General features: G+C 37.8%; 1 protein-coding gene across 3 annotated transcripts in view; it reads left to right on the top strand.

Annotated features, from left to right (window-relative positions):
• Positions 1-255: 255 nt before the first annotated feature.
• Positions 256-27,240, top strand: part of pax7b (paired box 7b) — a 61,028-nt gene continuing 34,043 nt past the window's right edge. Inside the window, exons 1-4 of one of the 3 annotated variants that reach the window (XM_056241818.1) lie at positions 256-786; positions 1,730-1,965; positions 2,238-2,367; positions 2,628-2,756. In XM_056241818.1, the coding sequence (XP_056097793.1) occupies positions 702-786; positions 1,730-1,965; positions 2,238-2,367; positions 2,628-2,756 (580 nt within the window). In that variant the 5' untranslated portion in view covers positions 256-701. Of the gene's footprint in view, positions 787-1,729; positions 1,966-2,237; positions 2,383-2,627; positions 2,757-27,240 lie in introns of all 3 variants that reach the window. The other 2 variants (XM_056241817.1, XM_056241816.1) reach the window with 2 other exon arrangements.

The raw sequence follows: 27,240 nt of genomic DNA, 5'->3' as shown, positions 1-27,240 counted from the left end.
AAGTATAATTAGCCTAGGCATATCTAAACAGGTGCTGCTTTATTAGCTTATGACTTTTAGGCCTTGTCAACAAATGGCAGGCGATCAATCAAATGTTTGCATTGTTTTCTGCTCAAAGGCAATCTGATGGAGTGAATGAAAAGCTGGGCACTCCGCGTGTTCGTGCGTGTTTGTCTTACCCTGTGCTTTTTGTGATTGGTCGAAAAAAACTTGCTTGTTCCCCTCCATGCCCACATGAATAAAAGAAGACTGCGAGAGCCTATCGGCGCGCGCGACACCCCTCCTACACCGCGCGCTAAAGTTATCCACTTCAAGTACTCCCAACCCCTAAGCAGACTTTGTCATCCAAAACTATCAGACCTTTTAAGAAAACACTGCAAAGAATTAAGTAACCTTTGTTCACTCGAGAGCGTTTGGAGTACCCCCTCCCTGGCGCGCGCTGCATCTTGTTCTTGCGATAGTTATTTTGCTCATGACCCCCTCCGCACGAAACGACAGTGTTTATCTTTGTTTGATTTTTTTGGAGGTTTCACATCCCCGCGATAGTCTGGCTGGATATCATATTTTTTTTTTTCCCCTTTTTTGAAAAGAGGACTTAAGTGCATTTCTAGTTATTAAGGAAACATTCAACAACAAGTCTGGACTTGCTTTCGCATTTAAATCATCAGCCTTACTGTGCCTCGTCATTTGTTAATAGTAGAATGTCATCTTTACCGGGAACAGTACCGCGAATGATGCGACCGGCTCCGGGACAGAACTATCCCCGCACTGGATTCCCCTTGGAAGGTTGGTTGGACAGGTGTAGGGTAGCATACCCTTTTTTGTTGTAATTAATTGTTGTAAACAATATCAGGGCTGCAAGATTTATTCTAGTCAAAATGGTTTATTTATTTATTTTAAATAGCCTACTTTAAGTGTAGCCTAGGCCTATATTTTCACTTGCGAGTGTACCAAATTATCGAATATATTGAGATGCTGTACGCAATGTCCGAGATTTCGCTTCTGAAAGTTTTTTATGTTCCTTTTTTGTGGCTTTATTTACATTTTGATGATTAGCGTGCGATTCTGTGCATCAGAATAATATATATATATATATTTTTCCCAGGGCCACTTTCTTGCTGGCAAAGATCGTCTTAAAGTGGTTCAAATAAAACTTTCAAATACTAAGCCATACCCGTCACTGTATTTGTTGACGTGATCTAATAGTGGCGCAAGTGAATACAGAATGCACAAAGAATTATACTAATAATTGAACAACATGCGAATAATGAAGCAGGATGCATCCAGCCGAGAGGACCACTCAAGAGCAAATTACATTAAATGCAAAATTCTCTAGTATTTTCTTTCAGTAATTGACAGAAAACACAATTTACAATTTAAAACTAGCCTACTGCGAATTTTAAACAGCTTGTCAAGAAATTTAAGTAGCAGGAGCATTTTTTTTAGCATTTTTATTTATTTATTAGAAGAATAAAAAATCATTATTTATTATTGTGTTTTTGTAAGACAGATTTCAACTAAAAAAATGTGATTCCATTAGTACAAAGTGCTTCTCGTGCAGGCTATTTGATATATTTGTATAGCCTATCAAATATATAATTAACCTATATTTATTATTATTACTAGCCTATTATTAGACGCCTTTTGACGAAAAAAAGGAAAATGTTTGTCTGGATTCTTAGTGATAGCTAGCCAAAGTTAGATTTAATTCCCGTTTCTCATACTGCAGTTTCAACTCCTCTGGGTCAAGGTCGAGTGAATCAGCTTGGCGGAGTTTTCATCAATGGCAGGCCTTTGCCAAATCATATCCGTCACAAAATAGTTGAAATGGCTCACCACGGCATCCGTCCCTGCGTGATCTCCAGACAACTTCGCGTTTCCCACGGTTGTGTGTCCAAAATCCTCTGCCGGTATCAAGAAACTGGTTCGATCCGTCCTGGAGCAATAGGAGGAAGTAAACCCAGAGTAAGTTTATTATTAGTATTAGCTGGGTATTTTGTATTTTGTACATTTTATTTTTCTAGCTTTTGAATGATTTCATTTTAAAACCTTCGTTTGAGAAAAGATGATAGCATATTAAAAGTAAAATGAAGAAAAGGATATTTAAACTGGGCACGTTAATGTATGGCTTCAATTTGTTCTAAAATTGGTTCTGCTGTCTTTTTTCCCTCTTCACCCACTCTTTCTATTTTTCCATTCTCCTTGTATCTCCTCTCTTTTTCTACCAAACACAAAAGCAGGTGGCATCACCTGACGTGGAAAAACGAATCGAAGAATACAAGCGCGAAAATCCCGGCATGTTTAGTTGGGAGATTCGGGATAAACTGTTGAAGGACGGTGTGTGTGACAGAAGTACAGTTCCCTCAGGTGAGGCCTCATCTGGTAAGCAAACCCCCTTCTTTTTTTTACCATGTCCTCCAGCGTAATTTCTATCACAATCATTTTGTACATAATTTAACAAATTGAACAGAAAATAAAAATAGATTATTTTATTATTATTTGTAGGCTATAATAGTTTATACTAATTATACATTACAAGTATAGGTAATGTTAACGTTATTATTATTATTATTATTATTATTATTTCCCTACTATAATAATTATTATTATTTGAATTATCCCATCAGTAAGTTCTATCAGCCGGGTTCTACGTGCGCGTTTCGGCAAAAAAGACGATGAGGACGATTGCGACAAAAAAGATGACAGTGGGGAGAAAAAAACCAAGCACAGCATTGACGGCATACTGGGAGAGAAAGGTAAATCATTTAAATTGTCTTCTGATTGTAGGCTATATGCAGAAGAAGAAGAAAAAACACATGACTACTTGTTTAAATAAATTTTGCGCTTGAGTTTATTGGGCATCTGTTAAATCTGCACAATAAATCGGTGTGTGCTTTTTGTGTCAGTGCTCTGCGTCTTTCCCATCGCTTGAGATTTCTCTGCTTGTTCAACTGTCATTTAGTAATTTGATCTAGTGTGTATTTATACTGGCTCTGACGGATTGTATTTAGGCCTTGATCTATTTGTATAACAGACTCATTTGATTTGACGCCGAGGAAACGGTAACTGACAGATGACCGATGTGGCAATCAATATCAATTACAGCCCATAAGTTCAGCATTGCCCGCTGGTTCTCGCGATAATTCGGCACGCTTATTCGCACGTTAACAGACCTTTCCATCTGGCAAAGAGTAATGAGCATTTCCCCTAACAACACTGTAATAATATGAATATTTTTTAGGTAGTTTCGATTTAATTTACTTAAATTTTTTCACTATTATGAAATAACACAATAGTTAATTTTTTCTAAGCTATTGAGGTCATAGCCGTGTCCAATGTTTTTTTTATCTCGGTAGAATAATTAACCACAAAAAGACAAGTCGTATTGTTTGCTTAAAATAATCGTGCTAAAAAACATTTTCGTTTTGAGACAGTCGCTTTTTTTACACTTGAAGATGAACCTCAGTCCAAAGATCTCTGCTTCACTGAAGTTCTTTTGGAGCGAGGAATCTAAAGCAAGGCTTCGAAAGAAGGAATGAAGCCCTCCTTTCACATTCAAAAACCCGTAAAGGGGGGAAAAACTTTTAACAAAAGGCCAAGAGGAGGACTATAGAGAGATGAATTATTCAATACACCCTGCTGGTAGATAGTTTTGTAATATTATGGATTCGTCTGTTGGAATAGAATGAGATTTGGAGGGTGCAAAATGTTTTATTCTTGTTTGGAAATGCCCACTGCTCTTTTTGGAATCACTATTGTGTTTCTATAGCTGACGTTTAGAGAGGTGGTTTAGGAGGTGCTCGGCCCGTCATTACGCTTATGTTATTTCAACATTAGAATTAATGCAACATTAATTGGTTATTGGTAGGCTATAGGAAATTCGTCGGTTTTATTCGTATTCAATAAAAAAAAATTTAACATGGGAATAATAATGTTTTCATTTTTGAAATATAACAAAGGGCTTTTTATTTTATTCAGAGGATGCGTTCTGCACTATTTAAAATGGCCTTTAACATGACTGTGTGCTCGATTGATCTCAAATTTGTATCGTTTTAGAACCCACGTTTGTGTTTACGCGTATGTGTGCGTGAGCGCGCAAACTCAAAACCCTCATACAACCTCTGTGGACTTAATTCATAGGCCAGCAGGAGCCACAGCTATTGGATTACGGATATGCGAAGTGACAATCCGTGATTAGAAATTTTTGCCATTGCCTTAAACGCTGTGGGTTGAGAATATGAATAGGCCTATTTGAAACTTATGAATGCATGCATTTCTGCTAGGATTCATGAATAATTTGTAGCCTAAATATCAGTAGCCTCATGTTTATTTACATCTCCAAATTTACTCCACATTTGTCTTACATTTTGTGAAATGTCTTTTCACGTTTAGCTTTATCCAGTGTCATACAAGTGAGATGGGGCTAAAATGCAATATTTTTCAAGACTTAAAAAGATTTTTCTCAGGGCTTGTTTCACTTGATCATCCAACTGGCATTTAATAATGTTAAGACTTATTAGAGTTCGTAATGAAAACGTGTCTTTTGAACAAGCGGCTGTGTTGGAGATGGGTGTAATAGCTCACAGGCATAGCAAGAAACTTATTTATCCCCAATCAGCTCTCACTGCCTGAGTTCCAAGCACAACGTTATTTTGAAAGGTTTTAAAGCAGATTAAATTGAGCCTTTTCTTTCTCTTCGCTTTCATCTTTAAACGGCCCTCACTGGCTAGCCTTCGGCACAATTTCTTGAGATTTTTTTCCCTTTTCTCACACTTGTTCGTATATTTGTTTTATTGTATTTTTTTGGTCTATTTCAGTTGATTTGACGCACAAATACATGGCAAATGAATGAGACCCCAAGCAGACTATTTGTGGACAAATTGGGCAGTTTTGTATTACTATGGGTGTGAAATTATTGAACAAAGAGAAGTGAGTCCTGGCTTCATAACCAAGCCAAAACTCCACTCTTTGTCTATAAATGGGTCTAATCATGCTGTTTTAAAACATAAGTCTGTCTATTTAGTAGCCTAACTTCTGAAATAAGCTGTCCCCACAGCATACCTGTCATTTTGTATTTAACGAATTTTCACAGTTGTTGTGCTCCTATTTATCAGTTCTGACATAACCATTAAATCAGTGTTTGTATCTGAGTATGAAAGGCGGGCACACATGTGGTGCTTTAGCCTTCTCGACCAATAAAATTTCATTTGACCCCGAGAAAAATTTGTCGGCCAGTTAATGGAGATTGACTGATTTGCCCATTTGACATCAGTCGGTTAAACCAATTGGCGTTTAGGGACTAATCCCACAAGAACGATATCGTTCAAACGAATTACGTGCATTTCTTACCTGATAAGTGGTAAGACACAAAACTTTCAAAAATACAATAGAAAAAAATTCATTGAATTTCTTTTTCTTTTCTTTTTTTTGCTGTGTGGTGAATTTGCCTTCACATGCTATCGGAAATTCCCTACTTCCCACTTCTGAAGTCGTGATTACGAGCTCATCGCATTCAAATTTTGACTTGAGAGGGTGTTCATGTCCAATTTTTTAACTATAAAACTAGTAGATTATTTACGATAATTCCGATAGCAGATGAAGGCGGCATTAATGAATGTTTAATGAGCATTCGTCATTCCATTCGAGAATGCTGCAAAATACCAATTACATCGAAAGAATGCAAAGTGTTGGCAAGCGGGTCGTTCCCAGATATTTGTAGAGAAACCGAAGTTACTGTATACTTGAGACTTTGAAATAAGCTTCGTTTGAAGAAAGAAGACCATGGGATGAGTCGGGAGACCACTTCAAACAAATCCATCTGGAATGGGGGGAGAGAGAGAGAAAGAGAGAGAGATTTAGTGAAAGTATGGGGAAGTTATTTAGCTATTAATATTTTTTCCTCAGGCATCGAGAGTCACTCCATCTGCACTTTCTCGCAGCTATTTGGCTGGGCTGAAATTGAGGGAGACCCAAATGTTGGGAAGAGATAACACAATCATCACAGCCGCGGTCCTGCGCTGTGCATCAATGTATTAAACTCGGATTAACCTCCCCTTTCCCCTACACTGCTATACCCAACACATTTCATTGGAAGTTTGAGATGGGGGGCGTTTTGTAATAATAATAATAGCAATAATAATAAATAACTATTATTATTATTATTATTATTATACAGTATTCAAACAAATGTCTATTCACAGAATTATAGTTTAATACAAAATACGTTAGAATAAGTTCATGTGCAAGTATTATGTGTAGCTTCTGGTAATTATACATTTTTCTTTTCACTGTTAGTTAGACATAATTAATCAAAGTAAAACGTAGGTAATGTTGTAACGTGGGCACTGCTATAAGCGTTTCCTGCTATTCGCATGCTTAGCAGATGTTATTAAAATGCATAATACAACTGTTGTTGAACAGCAATGAGAGACAGTAAGAATTCTGCCGAATAATAGAACAAGTCTGGCGTTTGTATAAGCAATCTCTTTGCATCTTGCATCGTCTAATGATGAGACTATGCTGTGAAATATGCTAATCCAGAGATCATGACACCAGAGCGCCTGTTTAGTGTCAACGGCATTGCCTCGTGAAACATTTGCAGTGTAACTGAATTACATGCTAGTTAACTTCAGTCCTGCACTTTGCTGAGGAAATTATTTTCCAAACGTACACCCAGGATGAAGTTCATACAAAAACCAGGCCTGCACCAAATCCAGGTCTTTAATTCGTGGAACGAATCGAATGTCGGAAAATGTCGAATACAGTTTCTGTTTTTCCTCACATCTTTTGACAGCTTTTAAAAATCATGTCTTACACCTCTCTCCTTGAATTCGTTTTGGGATCGTTTTGATAGATTATTTCCGTCTATCATGTTGTATGTGGACTGTTTAATAAATATTTCTAAATATTGTGTAGGCTACGACAAAAATAGTCGAAAATATTCGAGTCAAAGTGTCTGAATAGCGTCATCACAGCCAGTCTTAAGAATAGAAATTTGTCGTTAATCATTTAGAAAATGTCAAATGCGCAAGTCCCCTTGAACAGAATATTAATATGCAATTATTTTCAACAGCTTTGCTGACCTGTTAACCTGGGGCGGATCCTGTACTAGATGCAATGAAGAGGATTTTGTGTGTTTCAGATGTTTAAGGGAGAGAGGAAGAAAAAAAAATAGAAAGTAGGTGCAGAAAAGTCGAGGCGTCTGGAGGAAATTGAGAGGCTTATAGTCTTTGATCCTTGGGTGCTTTTTCTTATCGGAAACATTGGTGGTGACACCACGACAATGGGAGTTCATCATATTACAGACTGCCAGTGCAGCTTTCAAGACGGCCTGTCTATTAATTAAAATATTTCTTGCCATGTGGGACAAGGAGCCTATCTCAGTGCACATAGGCGAATGACTTTTGGATATCAGCTGTTTTTACCCCATTTTTTATTATTATTATAATTTTTTGTTAAAGGTACAATCTTACATTTCGGCATGGCTACTTAGTGAAATTCATATGTCCACTGTAGAAGACATAGCGATTAATCCCTCCCCCCCCGTCTCATAAAAAGTAAGCGCATCCTTTTCCACTCAATAGTTAATACTTAATACTTAACTATCAAAACGAATATGAAACCAATAAGTTTTCAATTAGGAAGTCCTGACATATACCTGCAACCTATAGGATGATTTGGGCAATCATACAATTAGATGTCAGAGATTTGCACTGTGTTATAGAGTTGGGGGGGCTGGCATCCTGTTAGACCAGAAGAACAAAACGAACAAACGACTAGGGGAAACTCCTGCTGACACTAATAAAAGTATTGGCCTCCGGGCTTCCTATGTAATGTCACAAAAGTGTTTTTGATGCCCTAGACTCGCCATCGCTTTAGCGCTGTATATGTGCCCTGTATAAGTGGAAGAGCACGGGACTCTTGGTGACCCCATATTAAAAACCTAGATGTTTCATTCATTAGTCCAAAATACATTTAAATACCATTTCGAAATCAGCAACGCGGATCGGTTGAGATATGGAATTAAGCCAATTGTTACTTTATTTCTGAAAATACGTGAATGTAGCATGACATAATATTTTATAGCAGGCTATAGCTGCAAAATATTAGGAATGTATTGAGTAGCCGCGAGTAAAAATAACACGACTAAATTCAACCAGTGGATTATAAACGCATTTCAACAATATAGGATGCGTAAAAAATCATACGGAATTATTGGCAAAAAAGGCAATTAATATATGTATGCTTTAATTGGCCCTTATGGGTGTTTAAATTAAGGAAACAAGCAAAGACTTGCAAACGTTCAACATACGACTCGACTTGTTGATTTTGATCTTATTGTTCGTATCGCTTTCAAACCAGCTTTAATGGCCTCTTTGGGAATACAAATATACGAAAAGAGGAGTTACCAAAGTGGAGGGAGGGAGAGGGGTTGAATCGGGTGAATTGCTGCCCACTCCTTTACCATGGAGTGTTCAGTAGCCATTCCTTAATCCTTCTTTCATTTTTGCCGACAAATGCCAAGAATCCTGTCTGGAGACCCAATGGGAGACTGATCATCTAACAAAAGGGAATCCTTCCACAAAGAAGGAGTGCCAAACGTGGTTCAGGGCACTCATAAACAAACCAAAGGAAAAGTAACCATTTGCCGATAGATCTATAACTTTTTGAGCACAAATGTTGAAACGTATGGGTCGACGTATGTGTTTTGGGCAAATGAGAATTTGCTCCGACATTTTTTCCACTGCAGGTGTCCGTGTACAAATGCGCCAAATAAACACTATTAATGTAGGGTCATTGAATAGACAAAAATAACGGGATTGGCTCTGTTTGAAAATGGAAGTCGAAATAGCCTATTGGCCATAATGTGTATTTATTTATTTTTTATGAAAAAAAGAGTAAGACAAAAAGTATGGCTCTGTTATTTTATTAATACAATTTAAACAAGCACAAGTTAAAAAGCGAACATATTTGTCTATTTCAGCGTTGTTTTTCTGGCCTGAAGTTTAGACACATTTGTAGTAAACGTTTTTACTTGACCTATAAGACAAAAAGTTCTAAATAAAGTAGCCTACTTGAATTCAAGCTGCTCTGACTAAAATCCCATCAAGATTTGCATAATTGAGGCCATTAATTATCATTTAGCTCATTAATTAATGTAGGAACAAATCTACCATGTGATGTTAGAGAGTTTAAACCATGTTTCAAGGTGCACCTCTATCAATTTCATTAAAAAAGTCAAGTCCTCCATTCTTCTGTGAATTAACTTTTGTTCCTTCTGCGGTTTGCTTTTTTGTTTGACCAAAAATTATTCTGGTGTCTGAAAGCCCTCTTTCCTGATTTAAAGACAGTCACTTCAAAAGGGAGAAAGAAAAGGGGAAAGCCAACCGTCTGTTATTTTGTGTCTTTGGCCTCTCTGCGTAGGCTATTCAGGCAAGTTGATGAACTCCTCCAAAAGTTTATTAAGAGGAGCAAAACAATGGTGTCTAAAGCCTTTAGGCAGCCAAAAGAGACAGTTTATAAACTAGCTGCCATTGTTCCTCAAAAGCAGATGCATGAATACCTTTGAATGGGCTCCCTCAAACTGACACGATCAAGCTAGACAACAGCATGTTAAAAGGAACTGCCTTTCTTTCTGCTGCCCAGATTTGTATTTCTCCTGCATTAATGTACATCTGCGGTAGGAGGGGTCCAAGCTGGACGAGCTCAGTCCCAGTCAATACCCAAACCCACAGCCTTTTGGGCTGTTTGAAGTAAAGTCCTATGTTCTGCACGCCCTCAGTGGGCTGCAGGTGTCACAAGCCTGAGAGAAATATGGTAATCTAAGAGCACAAGAAAAGAGTCACCCTCCTTTTGACATTTTAAACAGAGCATTTTCCAAGTGAATGACTTGAAATTGCCTGTTTGTAGGATTTGAATTTTGTCTTAATGCAGGCAATGGGATTTATAGGGCTTCCGTGTAAAGGTTTAAGGCTTCAAAATGTAGACACGTGGTGTGTTTAATTTTTCAACTTTAGTGCCATATCTGGTTAAATAGCACTGTTTGAATAAATTAAGAATCTACATTTGACCCAATAATTGAATACATTTTATTGCTTTATTTTCAAATGCTTGTTTGCAATTAAAAGAGCACGAGACACAACATTTATTTATTTAATGGTTTAGATTATTGGCAGTGTCTAATGTTTGTCTTTATTTTGAGTTTATTGTAATCTGCTACAACTAAATATTTAGTTGTCAGGTTCAGGCAGTTTGATGGTGAAAACAAAAAAAGGGCCAGAAACTTTTCTTTCTTTCTGTAACTTCTTTGTTTTACACTATAGCATTCATTTATACCCTCTGGTTGTCTTCTCTGTGTTGTTTTCAAGCAGCCTTGTTTACTTGTCCCTTTGCACAAACAACATATCATGTCTATATTGAGTTATTTTTTGAGGACCCATAAAGAGGCCAGTGAAAGCTGAGGGAGCATGCATTGCTTTCTGTCTGGCACGTGAAGTATAATTACATTCTTCTCCGGTCCACAATGTTGACTCTGTTTAGACATGAATCAAAGCAATTTAGTTTTGGCTAAAAAATGAGAGAATGGCTTTCACATTGCCAGCTCCAAAAACAAGTCTTTCAGAAACAGAGCGATGTGTACAAACAAGTGATTATGTGTTTTCCTCATTGTAGTTGTTTTGTGTAATTGTAATGGATAAGATGCTATGTTTGTAAGGGAATTGATACTGAAAATTGATTTAATTCCTTGATTGGAGCACTTTGTTTACATCAGTATAATTACTAGCTAACAAGTTGATGAATCTCTCTGTGATGAAATGACATCTAATGTGAAAATATAACAGTATGCACTATGATAATATACAACTGTTGTTTTGATTGTTGTTTTAGTCTTAAGCAATAATTTAGTCACTTGATCTTAACTATGATTGTTCACAGCATGTTACTCAGTCTGGCACAAGATACAAAGTCAGTACAGTAATATAAAGGGTACATTTACATGACAGCGATGCGCTTAAAACGGAAAAGGTTTTCCTTCGCGTTTATCGCGTACAGACAACAAAGTTGTCAAAACGATCCTCGTTCACACGGATCCGCGAAAACGACTAAAAACGCTGTTTTATGCACGCTAGGCCAGTAGGATGCCACTTTGTAAAGAAACACTATGCGCCTATAGACTGAACACGTAATACGCCTATGCATGCGCATTACTAACCGTTTTGAAAAATTCATGGTTTTGTAGTTTGCACGGAAACGATAACTGAATAATTTTCAAAAACGTGCCCCCAAAATGACGCTGTTTTGTAAATGAACGGCCAAAACAGATAATTTTTTTTCTGTTTTTGGTTGAAAACGGTGTTATGTAAAGCCCTTTAAAATGTCTTTTAACCCTAAAATTCTCATGGTGAAAGTTGTATTTTCAATCTAAAGACCATGATTACGAATAACTGTTGGCATTTCCATAATATGTTCTGGTCACAAAAATACCCTTAGAAATCTGTCCAAGCATGGCCCATTTTATAGGTAACAGTAGCCTAATTAAGTGAGGAGGCCAATTGCGCTGCATCAGTCCTGTGATTAGTGACGAACAACATGGTCCAATGGCTTAAAAATCAGCGTCAGCCCACGCTACTTATGGCCATAAAATTTCTCATTTTATGCTCTTTAGCGGCTTCACCCCGAGATTCTTCATTAGCTTTATTTATATGTGTGTTTTGCACTCACACAAAGACAATAAACATGTTCCTAGAGTGTTGCAAATCAGAAATTTGCTCAGATTTTTTCCACCAACTTAAATGGTGAATGTGCTGGGCAGTGTGAGAGCAGCAGAGGGGCCAGGCAGCTGTGAGGGAGTCTAGCCCGCTCCCCTCTCCCCATGCTGGCTTCAAACAGGGCACTTGTCGTACATTTTTAACTAATGGGCTTATTTATGCAGCTATTGTCAGTTTTTCTTCAGGCTACTCTTTCCACATGGACTTTTTTCTCTCACCCTGCAGTATACAAAAGCAAGTACTGCTCACAGTTTTTTTTTTTTTGCATCTCTTGATATGAGATTTGTCATTTCAAAACTGTTCTGGGTGCAGTGTTGCAGCGTTGAGTTATTATGGCCCCCCATTGAATTGTATTTAGCAGGTTTGCACGTAAAGACATCAGAGCCCCTCATTTATGTTAGAGGGTCTGTGATTTGACAGACCGCTCAAAGAAAAGCTTACCTCTTCTTTAAGATGCACTATATAGATGCATTTCAAATCACTTTTTCTTCATCTCTGACTATTTATTTGCTTTTCTTTAGGAAATATGATTATGCCTTTTTATGATTATTTATTTTCACTTTTGGCATTTGTATTTAAGCCCTAGGCTGTCCACTTAAAGCTCACATTGATATATTAAGATTTATTTCCCATAAGCTAAGTCAGTGGTAAAATTGACATTCAGCATTTTTTTTGTTTATGCAACTGTTTTATCTCAAGAAGAGACACACGCCACTGCTGTGGGAAAAGCGGATAAAGGCTTTGCATTTAATAAATGGTAGTTTGCTAAGACATAAAGCCATGATAACACAAACATCTTTGTGAGGATGGAATTAAGTTCAGCTGCAGTTTTACTGTAAGTATTTACAGGGAAGGCCTCACATGGAGAAGCATAAAGTTTTCTGCAAATTTACTTTATTGCAGTAATGCAAGGAAACTTTTATCTGAGGCCAATGGATATTAACAATGGCATTTTGTGTCAGAGCTAGTTCTAATATTTATGACTGGGGAACTATAGTTCACTCAAAAACAGAAAATGTATTTATTCACTCTCATGTCATTCTATTACTTTCTTTTTTCTTCTACAATGAAAGAAAATGGGCCCAAAATGACATTGTACCATAATAACTTTTAGTGTATGGACAAAAATGACTTTTTTTGTATTCCATACAAGAGACAAAGTCATACACACTGTAAAAATAAATAAATTTTGACCTTGAGAATAAAGTAAAGATTTTTAGAGTACGTTTTACAAGAAAATACTATTGCAGTCTTTCTACTTCAATTTTAAGATGAATACTGTTACTTGCCATTTCTTTGTAATTATTTGTGAAATTTGCTAGCAATTTCTGGGTGAAAATTCTACACCAAACATTTTTTTCAGTTTGAAACAACATGAAGATGAGTAAATTCATTTTCTGCTTATAATGTATCATGTGGGGCAGTTAAAATCTGACATGGTGTACAGATTCCTGTTCCAACTGATATGTGCTGAAGGATTAAAACATTTTTCGGTCCTCTCTGACACACACACACACACACACACACACACTGTAGTTTAATAAGCTATAGGCACGGTAGGATAAATGGCTGATTTTGTCGTCTTTCTCACCTTTTAGATATTTGATTAAGTTCCACGGTGCTGATTGCTTTTGACCTCAATTAGCGGGATCTCAATCCCAGGAAATGAAAACTCAATATGAAAAAGAAAGAATGAGATGGGAAGTAAACGGACACCTGCCTTTCAGTTTCTCGCAGCTAGAAACTAAATTAGAGCTCTCTCCGGCTTCCATTGACCAAGTTAAGTCAGCACTTCCCACCAAATTGACAGCGCTGCACATATCTAAAGAACCCCCCCCCCCCCCCCACACACACACACCTCCCAATTGCCTAAAGATATTTTAAGAACCATTTCAGAGTTGTTCTTAAACAGCAGTGTAGCGAAATTCAGCTAATACAGCAGAACAGATGTGATCTTCACATTCATGTTCTGTGTGGATCTGATAACTAAAGCAAAACATGATTTCTTTAACATGATATCCAAAGTAGGTCTTATCATCCTAACATATTCCACATTCTTTATCCTATCTGTCAATAGTTATAGTTTCATTGTCAAAACTCCCTTTCAGTTACCACATTCCAGAACGTTCAAAACCCAAGAGACACAAGCCATCCTTAGAGTCTCCCTCTCGCTGTCTCTCTGCACTGCCACCCCCTTTTCCCTGCTCCTAAATGGATTCATATTCAGGCAGCATTTTCCAGTGGAGCTTGGGCACAGAGAGTCAATATGTCAGCATTTATTGATGCCCTCAGAGCTGCACAGGGTTGTCAGGCCTCTTTTCAGGCTTAAATGGCCCCCTAAGGTGCGTCTTCTATTGGGCCTGAAAGGCCACTGAGGCCCCCGAGTCTCTCTGTTGTTTAAGGTGAGCACACTCTCACACAGGCACGCTGGACAAAAAGCCCACTGAGCCTTCATACACATGACAGGACCTATAAAAGAGCATCACCCATCACCTCTCCTTCACATCTTCCCTCTCTTTCTCTCAAATGTTTTTGAATGCTACAAAAAGAAAAGAGGGCTAATTGTTTGTTGTGGGAGCCAAAATTACGTCGCTTTCCCTCTTTTATTCCATGGAAAGAAATTAATGAATGTGAAGCAGAAAGCAAATCTGAACTGAGCAGGACTATTGTGTTTTGGTTTTGTATGTAGCATTCAGTTTAATAATAAAAAAAAAAAAACAGTATTCATTACGGTTAACGGTGTTATAGTTTTTAGTGTTGAATAATAAATGCTATTAAGTTTGACCATTGTAGCACTTGTCTGAATTATTAGCAGTAATTTAGTAGATATTCTTTTTACTTTAGTTTTATAATAAAGATAAGATTTGAATTTCGTCAGAAGGATTAGGTATCGCTAAGGAGACAGCGGGTTGTCATGAAAAGTAACAGACAGACACAAGATTAGAAGTATAATTGGTTTCACTTTAAATAAAAAATAGAAAATTTGTCAAGTAAAAGAAAGTAAAATCACAAAATCACAAACAATAGTCAACACGATTGACTATGAAAATTCCCACCTCGAGTGCACTCTTGTCGGTGTTTTCATATATATACTCACATAGTCAGTTTAACACTCAGAAAGAAAATAGAAAATAACAAACAAGATGCAACAGAAAAGAGTATAATCTCTCTCTCTTGAGACCCTTAAGTGTCTCACGTAAAAGTCCCAATGTCTCTCAAATCTGGATTGTGGTTGACCCTCAAAAAAAAAGAAGAAAAATAGTTCTTAAAATCAAATTTGTGATCGAGTACGAGTAGCACTGGAAACTCAAGGAAAGGATATCGGCCTCCTCTCCACAACGTGATGTCTTCTCCCTTTCTAAAGACTGGGTTGGCTCGCCATCAAACACGGAATCTACAAGACGTCACAGAAGGTCGTGCAGTCATCACATCTCCACGATATCAAGAAGAAAGAAAAGAAAAGAAAACGGAAAAACGAAAGGAGAGAGAAAAAAAAAAACCTGGCCTGATCACAGACCAGTACATTCATTTAGTACATTTCAAAATAAGTTCCACATCAAAGATACAGAATAACATCTAATACACATTTACAATTACCATTTCTTCATGAAATAATATAATCACATTAATTTACCTCTGAATCAATAGCTCTCTTTCTAATACAGACACGTTGCCAACAATGGCGACGGTGAACTCTGAAATGAACAAATAATAACCACGCGGTTCAATATAACCGCTCAAACTGAAGTAATCACATAACCAGTAGACATACAGTACAAATATATTTTTTTCACAGAATTGATTAACTAATTATTTACCTTGGTGATCGTTTCTTTCTTTTGCTCTCACACAGGCGCAACTACAGGCGTGCGTGATCATAAAATGGCGTCGGTGAACTGCAATGTACAATGACCACGCGGTTTACTTCAGACATTTATGACTACTCGGATCAAAATACAATTTAAAGAGAAAATAACCAGTCCACAGCAACTAATTTACGGTTTAGTAGCAGTAATTCTATCTTATTATGAAGTAATACAGTCTTTTTATCATTAATTATATGATACTGACTCACCAGGTAGAATGTATTCCTCTATTCAATCGACTTCTTATTCAGAATGCATCAAATTAATAAAATCTCGACTTTCTCATACTCTTTCCACAGATTCTCAATCTAAGATTTATAGAAACGGATCACGACGATCAGATTGCGTCTGCTCTTCTCAATCAAGCTCGTCTCTTCTGTCATTGCGCATGCTCGTCGACACCCATGACTCAAATGACAAAGAGCTCTCATTGGTTGATCACTGAGCTTTTATCTAGAATGAATTTGAATATTTATTCATTTTTATATTATTCACTTTTTTCATCTCTTATCAACTTTTATTAAGGGAACAGATCACTAAATTGTGTTTAAATTAAATTAACTTTATTTAACCTGTGTTACATTCTCCCCTCCTAAATTCATGCAAGTCCCTTTGCATGTTCTGCTTGGCTGACTGGTGACCACACTGTGTAAACCATTAGGCAGCAAGGGAAGGACATTCAGATTTTCATCTCCACCAAGAGATTTAACAAAAGCCGAATTCAGACCTTGGAACAAAGATTGGACCACATATATTAATGGGTTTCCTGGCTGAAAATAAGTAAGTCGCTCTGGTTCTCCTCTCTGTCTAACAGAACGCCTCGGTAAGGTGTCTATCTCATCTTCTGATTGTTGTTCTGCTTTTACAGGAACATCTGAACTTTCAACAACACTGGTTACTTCAACTTCATCAACAGAACTACCCATTACAGCATCGACTTGGCCCTTATCAGGTAAGTTACTTTGTTCAAGGACACCGGGAACATTAAGAGGTAAGTGTTCACCAGGTGTATCGAAAGGTAAGTATTCATCAGGATTACCGACTGGTAAGGCTTCAATAAGTAAATTATTACTCTGGTCGCCCTGCAAAGTTTCGCCGGTTGAGAAAGTTTGTTCGGCTGAGGTATCAGCAGAATCAGCGCTCACAGTCTCTTTTTCCGCACAGATATCATGAACTGTAGAGAACCGTACTGTCTCTATATTTGGAGTACGACTGTACTCACAATACGAATTTCCTTCTTCAGGATCAGAGAGAGAAGTGTCATCAATTAACGGAACCTTAGGATTCTGTCGTGTTCGAGGTCTTGAGATGGATTTGTTTAGAGTGGGTGGTTCAACTTCGGGAGACGGTAAAAACCCACACGGGAGCAACAGATCTCTGTGAAGAGTACGCAGAGGACCGTCCTTTCTCTCTGGACGAACAGTATAAACTGGCAATTCAGCTGCCTGACTCACCACAACATACACCTCAGACTCCCACTTGTCTGCTAACTTGTGCTTCCCGCGTATCCTAACGTTCCTCACTAACACTCGATCACCAATCTCCAAAGAACAATGAGTTACGGATTTGTCAAACCTAGCTTTGTTTCTTTCTGCACTTTTTGACATACCACGTGACGCAAGCGAATAACTCTCTTTCAGATTGGTTTTTAGATGCTTGACATACTCGGAATGAGACTGTCGCAGACCATCTTGATACGGCAACCCAAAAGCAAGGTCGACGGGTAACCTGGGTTGACGTCCAAACATCAATTCGTAGGGAGTGAACCCAGTGACCTCATGTTTCGTGCAATTGTACGCATGAGCTAAAGGTTTTACAAAATCTCTCCAACGAACCTTGTCCTTTTCTTCTAAGGTACCCATCATACTGAGCAAGGTCCTATTGAAGCGTTCGACCGGATTTCCCCTGGGATGATAAGGGCTGGTTCGGGATTTTTTAACACCTGCCATTTCACAGAGCTCTTTAATGGTACGTGATTCAAAATCTCGGCCCTGGTCGCTATGAAGACGCTCGGGGAACCCATAATGCACAACAAAATTTTCCCAAAGACATTTTGCTACCGTCCTTGCCTTTTGGTTGGGTGTGGGGACTGCCACAGCATATTTGGTAAAGAAGTCAGTGATTACCAAGATGTCTCTCGTGTTACTCTTGTCCGGCTCTAATGAGAGAAAATCCATACAGACCAACTCTAAAGGTCTTGTGGCTTGGATATTAACCAGCGGTGCAGCTTTTTGAGGCAATGATTTCCTCCTCACACAACGACCGCATGTTCGGATCTTTTGTTCTACTTCCGCAGCCATCTTCGGCCAATAGAAACGAGACCTTACTAAATCTAGAGTTCTCTCTACCCCCATATGACCCATACTGTCATGCAAACTGCTCAATACAGAGGGCCTCAGTTTCTCAGGTAGCACGAGTTGGTAAGTAACTAATTCCTCTACTTGCCGCTTCCGATAAAGCACCCCATCTTTTAACTCAAGACGGTTCCACTCTCTTAGAAAGAAAGGAAGATCTGGGAGTTCCCTCCTGACTGTTGGCGGAGGCTTTTCTCCCGACTCTAAGAAAGACACTACTTCTCGAATGACTGGATCTGCCCTTTGCTCGTCACAGAGGTTCCCTGACAGGTAAGATACAACAGGTAACCCCTCTAAATCACCTTCTTGTGCGTAACTATCAGGTACTGCATCAGGGTGAAGTGCAAGAGACTCAACAAAAGCAGCACCAGACCCAACGTCCGTTGGCGGTCTGACCAGATGCTTCTCACATATCGCCTGAACTACGTCACTTGCGGTGTCACACGAATCTGCAGCTTCCGCGAGATGATTCTGCATAAACTGTTGAATTCGTTCGTACTCTTTTTGCGATTGAGGATTTTCAGGCAATTGTTCCTGCGGTCGCCTTGATAGACCATCAGCATCAGCATTTAACTTGCCTGCTCTGTACTGTAACTTAAATGAAAAAGTGGAAAGGGCAGCAAGCCACCTGTAGCTAGTCGCATCTAGTCTCGCCGTGGTTAGAACATACGTTAAAGGGTTACTGTCTGTAACGACGGTGAATTGGCTACCATACAAATAATCCCTAAACTTTTCAGTTACTGCCCATTTAAGGGCAAGAAACTCAAGCTTATGCGCCGGGTAATTGGACTCACTGCGGGATAACCCTCTACTTGCATATGCAATGACTCGCATCCTCCCTTCCTGTTCCTGATACAGGGCTGCTCCTAAACCCTTGGTGCTGGCATCTGTATGCAGGAAGTAGGTAAGTTTAGGGTTAGCAAAACCCAACACAGGCGCAGTAGTCAGGTTGTCGATAACAGACCGAAACGCTTCCTCACAAAGTGGGGTCCAACGGTCTCCGAACGAATCTTTAGGGTTATGGTATGAACCCTTACTCTCACTCCGTTTAACACTTTTCCTAGTCGGCGGATACCCTACGGTCAGATCGGTGAGTGGTTTCACAACCCTAGAGTAATCCTTAATAAAACGGCGATAATACCCCGAAAAGCCCAAAAACGACCTTAACTCCTTAAGGTTTTTGGGACTCGGCCAGGTTTTTAAGGCTTGTATTTCCTCCGGATCAGTCTCAACGCCGTGCTCAGACACAATGTGCCCTAAATAACGAACGGACGTCTGAAAGAACTTACATTTCTCAGGGGCGAGTTTTAGCCCATACTCTCTGAGCCGAGAAAGAACTTTTAACAGCCGTCTTTCATGCTCTTCCAAAGTTTCAGAAAATATGATTAGATCGTCAAGGAATACAAGTACTTCCCTGAGATTGATATCCTCCATACACTTCTCCATCAATCTCTGAAAAGTACTTGGGGCATTAGTGACCCCCTGAGGCATGCGATTAAACTCCCAAAACCCCAGGGGACAGACAAAGGCGGTTTTAGGTTTGTCTGCTTCTTCCACCTCTATCTGGTAATACCCAGATTTCAAGTCGAGTACCGAGAACCATTTTGATCCGGTTAAGGCGGAAAACGTCTCCTCGAGATTGGGTAATGCATATGCGTCTTTAACGGTTTGTAGGTTTAACTTCCTATAGTCTATGCACAACCGTACATCTCCGTTTTTCTTCCGCACTACTACGATAGGTGAAGAAAAGGACGACTCAGACTCTCGGATAACGTTACTCGCAAGAAGATCGCGCAGATGTTTGCGGACGGCTTCCAGATCTTGCGGATGGATCGGTCGCGCCCTATGCATAATAGCAGAGCTGCATGCAGTTGAGTCCGTGCTTCCTCAGTCGAGTGTTTCCCCGGCTAGTGAGCACTTACCTACTCAGGGATCCAATTTCGCCTTGAATTTCGGTGAGTCCCCCGTGCCACAAGAATGGCGGGACCGCATCTCAGAAAAACTCAGAGAACATTGTTCCCATGACAAACAGTGATATGTTTTGTTAAATATATATTTTGTTTAGTTTGGTCTCATCTGCGCATGCATCTAAATTAGCGCGTGCATATCAGTTTAGTTCCTGAATAATATTCTTTCAGACTTATTTGTTTTTATTTGATTTGATCTTGATGCTTCGTTCTATGATCTCTGTGTAATCTTACCAGGGTAGCTTTATGTGAATGGGGCCATGTTCTTTGTTGTTGCAAACGAAACCAAGGCAGTTACCCTGTTAAAGATGCACTGACTGAGGTCCTGTCCATTCTGAGTCCTGGGTACTTTATATCAGAGTGATTGTAATGTGTCAGAATAGTGTGAGTTGGATACTGTGTTTTTCCAATAGTGTGTTATCTGGGATTGTTTGGAAGGCAGTGAATTCTTTAGTTAGTTTTTTATGTTTTTCCTGTTGTTGGCCCACTAAAGAGCAGAATGATTACAGTGGGTGGTTTCTGCTGAGTGGAAATGAGCCCAAAGCAACCAAGCGCATATTATTTTTCTATTCTGGATGTACTTTATGGTTGTCCCAGTAAATGAAAATAAATAAAGTGCTTCATTTTAACATTTTAAAAAAAAAAAAAAAAAAAAAAAAAAAAAAAAAAAAAAAAAAAAAAAAACCTGGCCTGATCACAGACCAGTACATTCATTTAGTACATTTCAAAATAAGTTCCACATCAAAGATACAGAATAACATCTAATACACATTTACAATTACCATTTCTTCATGAAATAATATAATCACATTAATTTACCTCTGAATCAATAGCTCTCTTTCTAATACAGACACGTTGCCAACAATGGCGACGGTGAACTCTGAAATGAACAAATAATAACCACGCGGTTCAATATAACCGCTCAAACTGAAGTAATCACATAACCAGTAGACATACAGTACAAATATATTTTTTTCACAGAATTGATTAACTAATTATTTACCTTGGTGATCGTTTCTTTCTTTTGCTCTCACACAGGCGCAACTACAGGCCTGCGTGATCATAAAATGGCGTCGGTGAACTGCAATGTACAATGACCACGCGGTTTACTTCAGACATTTATGACTACTCGGATCAAAATACAATTTAAAGAGAAAATAACCAGTCCACAGCAACTAATTTACGGTTTAGTAGCAGTAATTCTATCTTATTATGAAGTAATACAGTCTTTTTATCATTAATTATATGATACTGACTCACCAGGTAGAATGTATTCCTCTATTCAATCGACTTCTTATTCAGAATGCATCAAATTAATAAAATCTCGACTTTCTCATACTCTTTCCACAGATTCTCAATCTAAGATTTATAGAAACGGATCACGACGATCAGATTGCGTCTGCTCTTCTCAATCAAGCTCGTCTCTTCTGTCATTGCGCATGCTCGTCGACACCCATGACTCAAATGACAAAGAGCTCTCATTGGTTGATCACTGAGCTTTTATCTAGAATGAATTTGAATATTTATTCATTTTTATATTATTCACTTTTTTCATCTCTTATCAACTTTTATTAAGGGAACAGATCACTAAATTGTGTTTAAATTAAATTAACTTTATTTAACCTGTGTTACACCATCATCAGTTTTTCAGCATTGCAATGTATTTGATTTGATTCATCTTTGGGATAACCCAAATTAATTAGTAACATCACCATTACTTTACTTTTGCTCATAGTTTTACTATGTAAATTCCTAACCATAGGTATTAAACTGTGGCACATAACTCATCCTACACTGTGCTGCAAACATAAATGATTCATCAAACTGTGGCTTTGTAAATCAAATGTATGATTATTGGACAATAAGGCAGTGAAAACAATCCCTTTGACTGACACTGAAGAAGGGTCCTCAGTCATATGTATGGCCCACAATATCATAGAGACTATGGGATGGCATCTTTTGACTTGGGCCAGTAGGTATACCACATAGCAACCAACTTACAGCAAAATTAATACACCAAAATTTAATTAAAATTATTTTAGCCAAAAACTGCAAAAAAAAGTATGCACTCTAAAAATCTTTTATTATAGACAGGAGATAAAGTTGACAAACGTTCGGCTCTAGCCCAAAACTGGATTTCTGTATTTAAATTTGTGTGATTGGGTAATTACTCCTTATGCTGTTTAGGGTGTCATGTTTAAAGATGATAAACCAGTCGTATACAGTTTTTCAGCAATGAGCAGCCTCTCGATATTTTAGTTGTACAAATTTTACTTATTATAATAATTATTAATCATAATTTTTGGTCACTAATGCATCTACTCTGCAAACATGTTCACTTGTAGTCCATGTTGTTCGTACGAAATATCTGATATAGTCCAAACGTGTCATTGATGATCACTGTTTCGATCAATGGTTTCGGCCAAACGGAAATTTTTTGTTGTTGTTGTGGCAGTCAAATTGTTTTTTGGTTATCAAAATTTAGGTGTATCACTAATAACGACCTAGAACCTCCTTGCATTGTGGAGATTGGCAAACCCCACAGACATTTTCTTTAGGAAGTTATGGTTTTTATAACCCTAAATCGCAGAGATTGTTTGGAAGCAAGACCAAATGAATGTGTAAGCGGCTGCAAGAATATATACAGTATTTTATTCATATAACCCGAGAGTGCAGATATGTTTGGATGACAGTTTGAATGAAACAGTAGTTGTAAATAGATCCACGTCTGAATTTATACGTTTAATAATTTAGAAATAAATGGGACAATCATTGGTGTGATTTACCCAGTTGGACTCTCGTAGTGTTGGAAACAAGGAGGCCAGTTGTGTGCCTCAGAAATACCGGACCAACCTGAGTACAATATTGTTTTGAGAGCCAACTCTGATGAAGACAAATGTGTAAATGTGTGCTACCATGCTAAGCTTAGTGGAATGTGCAGCTGTGGACGAACACTTTACCCCAGGCCCTTTAGTTCTTTACAGAGACTGTGGCAGGAAAGGTTAGGGCGAGAGAGAGGGAGAATGAGGGAATGAAAATAAAAAGACAACAGAGAGGAGAAAGAGGTCTGAGTGTGGCCGTGATGATGAATATCCCATCTGCTCACAGGCTCATCGGTGATGGAAGTGGTCTGAAGGCTTATGTTGGGTGGTCATGACTTCTCTTTGGCCTTAGTCACTCCTCACCCGCAGCGGTTAATCACTGTCCGCCGTGTAGCCTCTCGGGGAGTTTTATGCCCAGCTGTCAACAAAAAAGCTCAGTCAGGTTGGTTGTATGAAGCAAATCTACGTGAATCAGTTTGAAAGTGTTACAGCCACTCTTCTGGTTCAGTTTCACCAAAGGGCTTTTAATCGAATTCCTATTCAAGATATATTAGGCCAATTCTCCTCTGATTAACTGCCTTTGATGTGTAAGTGCTTCAAATCAGGTTGATCCCATGGGGCACGTTCACTCTTAATAACTGAAGGGATGCAAAGAGACAATTTTAAGTTTGGAAAATAATAGGATTTGGGTTCTCGTCAGAGCTTGTTTGAATGAAAACATCGCTCATTTGCTGTCAGATTATCTTGTTCGGTTCGAAAATCATGCCGTGTTTTTGCATCCTTTTGCTTGAAACATAGAGTTGAACAATATCCTGGGAACCCTGGAGGACTCCATGGATAACGGAATAATATTCACTGGGAATTTTTTAATTAAGCCCACAAGTTAAGATAAAAACATTTTATCAGCATTCCTTCAACTTTTTAATAGATTTAAGAGTGTCGTCTTATTGTAATTCAATGTTCCTGTTCTTTTCCGATTAGTGGTTTGGCCAAAGCGCTCTTTTTATTTCTAAAACCCAGTTTTTGCTCTATTTACCTTTTATTCAAAAGCTTTCACTGCTGTCTGCTCCAGGCCACCTGAGACAAAATGTTTCATACTCCGTTATATTTATGCCGCAGCACATTCGACAGATCTGGGTACTTGCCATGGTCTCATTCGTGTGATGGGACCCAGCATGTCAATCGCGGGATCTCGCAGAGACAAAGATGAGGTCCAGGTTTAGACGCATATCTGCATCAGCGTCTGTTTCATTTCCATAATCCTGTCCTCATTATACTACGAGTGGGAGAGCGATATATGCTGACCTTTAGCAGGAGAGTGCTGTCAAACTTATTCTGGTTTTATCTGTCTCTGCAGGGCTGGCTGAGGAGCAGCTTGTGGGTTTTCTGTTATGGCAGCTAAATGACATCGTAATTGTTGTAACAAGGGCAGAATGAGATGTGGCAGAATACATAGTCATCAGTCATGCAGGGGCCATTGCATCGAGCTTGTAGACTTTAAAATTGGGTTTCTTAGATTTGTCGCCCTGATTTTCATTCATCTACCTGAAGGTAAAAATGTGTGGAAACCGAGAAGCTGATGGCTTGTCTCGAAACATATCTGCTTTGGTAATTGTGGGTGGATATACACTGTTTAAAAGTTTGGGGTCTTTAAGATTAAACTTTTTTTTTTTTTTTTTTGTGAAATCATTGTAAAAGGCTGATTTGCTGCTCAAGAAACATTTCTTAACAATGTTGAATACAGTTGTGCTGTTTTAATATTTTTGCGAAAATTTGACGAATTGAAAGTTAAAAAAAACATGTGATTGAAGTCTTTTGTAACATAAACGTCTTTACTGTCACTTTTGGTAACTTGAATTCCATTCTGAATAAAAGTAATAATTTCTTTAAATAAAAAAATTGTCCCCAAACTTTTAAACGGTAGTCAAGTTTGATTTTCTACCACAAGTAGAGGGATTGTTCATTGGATTATTTATTCACCCTTAATGACTTTTTCATCTGTTGAAATTAAATTAAGATGTTTTTTTTTGTTTATATGTCAGTTTTGTTTTGGACCCCATTGCCTTTCATTGCATGGACAAAAACATTCTTCACAATTTCTTCTTTTGTGGTCCATAGAAGAAAAGAAATACTGGTTTGAAACGGCATGATGGTTATTATTTCTGGCTAGTTACTACCCTTATGGAAAATAAGTATACTTCAAGTTCATTTTATGAAGTACTTAAGTAATGTTCAGTTCAAGTATATTTTTAAGTATACTTTACGTAGTAAGTATACTAATATCAATGTGTACTTGAAATAAACTTGTAAGTGTACTATTTCAATATTGCTTGGGACTAAATTGGTCCACTTTTAGTATATAAAATTATATGTTTAAGTGTACTATAAGTGTAACAGTAGTAAACTTTTACACAACTAGGTTTCTCATTTGTAATGCATCTGTTCTACAAGTAAACTTATAAGTATACTAGTAGTTTAGTATTTTAATACAATTAGTACTTTTTTTAGTTTATGCAAGTACACACTGAAGTGTGATCTCAGTAAACTACTAGTTTTGTAGTTTATACTGCAAGTATACTTGTAAGTTTTCTTTAAGTGAACATAACATTATACTTATATTTTACTATTTATATATTTTTTTGCACTTATATGCAGTATACAGTAGGCTACTACTATGTTCAAATATAGATTTTATTTTTTATAGGCCTACCTGAAAATACCTTTAACTGTACTTTAAAAACATGTTATTAGCTTTATGCATCCTTTTTTATCAACACTTGAATGTCGGTAAGTTTCATAAAGAAAGTCAACATTTTAAACAAAAAAGTTGAGAAAATTACATTTTTGTCAAAGACTACACCTTGATCAGATTCAGAACGATGATCAAAACACAGATGGAGTAGATCGAGTCCAACACCCCCAAAGCTTCACAGTCGTTTTCTCTTCATGGGTACGACATTTCATTTGGTAACATTAAGCAGGTTTGATTTACATGCTGTTCAATGTTTGATGATGATCACGTTATTTTACATTTGCGTGAGCAATCTTCTATCACTTGTTTCAGCTTCTTCTTCTCCTGTGTTTTGATCCAGAGATTCTGTACTAGAAGATGTGTCATAGCGTGTAACAGTGAAAACATGGATAGCTGGAAAATTCAGTCAATGGTGGGGAAAGAGTAAAGTAGAATTAAAGTAAATTCCTATGCACACTACCAGTGGACTAGCCTACACAAAAAATGCAGATACTCAGAATTAGAAACATATTTGTTTTACATAAATATTCTAATCAATATTTTCAAACAATGTAAGTTTCCTAAGACTGTACATGAAAAACTATGTAAAAAAAAAGTATATTTAATAGGCTACTCGATCAAAAGAGTTGACACAACTACAAGCCAAGTATACTTAATTATACTTTTAAGTGTATCTCGATCAAAAGATTGAGTATAAGTACAGGCCAAATACAGGCCTACTTGGACTTTTCTCTCAGTATAAGTCAAGTACACTTAAGTGTAATTTTAAGTATATTTCCGAGAAGTACATAAAGTATATTTCTAAGAAGTATATAAAATGTAGACTGAAAGTATACTTTCATATTTTTTAGTTTAAATAAGTATACTAGAACACTTGAATAAACTTCTTTTTCGTATTAGTGCTAGCAGCACGTAGGGAAGAAAAATAAATTCCATGTTGTGTCTTCAATGAAAGTGGTGGCTACCTTTTGTAAAAACAATCAGTATAGATCACTGCACCAGCCTTAAGTGGTCGTCATGGCGAGTCAAAACCAAATCACTTTGTCACAATTTCTCCAAAACCAACAAAGGGATTTAAAGAACATGAGTTCCAATTTATATGTATACTTGAGTATGTTTTTAGCTGAGTGTTTGGATGAGGGGAGAATTCTGGCAAAATGAATCTTAAAAGAAAAGGCAAAGGAATTGATTTAATTAATGCGGCCTCATGTCCTACGGCCATGTGTAATCCGTCGGGAATTCCTGAGCGTGAGCTCTGGGAGACAAAAAGACATCTACCAGAGGACTCCTCAAGTGGCCTGTAATGAGAACCTCCCTGTAATCCCATAATTCCTTGTTTAATTAAAAGACAGAGCTGGCCTGGAGTCGAAGCCACTTTGATGGCTCTTTCATTGTTGGGCTTTTGTTTGGGGGCTATTTTTGGGACTTGGGACTGTCCAATCGTCCAATATTCTTGGGACTGTCCAATTGTCCAACAAACAAGTATAGTGACTTGCAAACTACTCATTCTGTAATCTGGTGTTGCCATTGGTTAGCATTTGTTGTTGTAACCAAACCAATGTTAGGTGACACTGGCAAAGAAAAAACATGACATCTTTCATATATAGAAATGTCAAATCATTCAGAATCATTTTAACTCATATCTGGGGAATAAAAAAGTTTTTTTTTTTTTTTGGTTAAATGAATAAAACCAAACATTAGGATTTTTTGT

Source organism: Rhinichthys klamathensis, unplaced genomic scaffold (assembly GCF_029890125.1).
Source record: "Rhinichthys klamathensis goyatoka isolate OS25496 unplaced genomic scaffold, OSU_Roscu_1.1 h1tg000678l_1, whole genome shotgun sequence".
NCBI lineage: Eukaryota > Metazoa > Chordata > Actinopteri > Cypriniformes > Leuciscidae > Rhinichthys > Rhinichthys klamathensis.
This window is presented reverse-complemented; position numbering and strand designations above follow the sequence as displayed.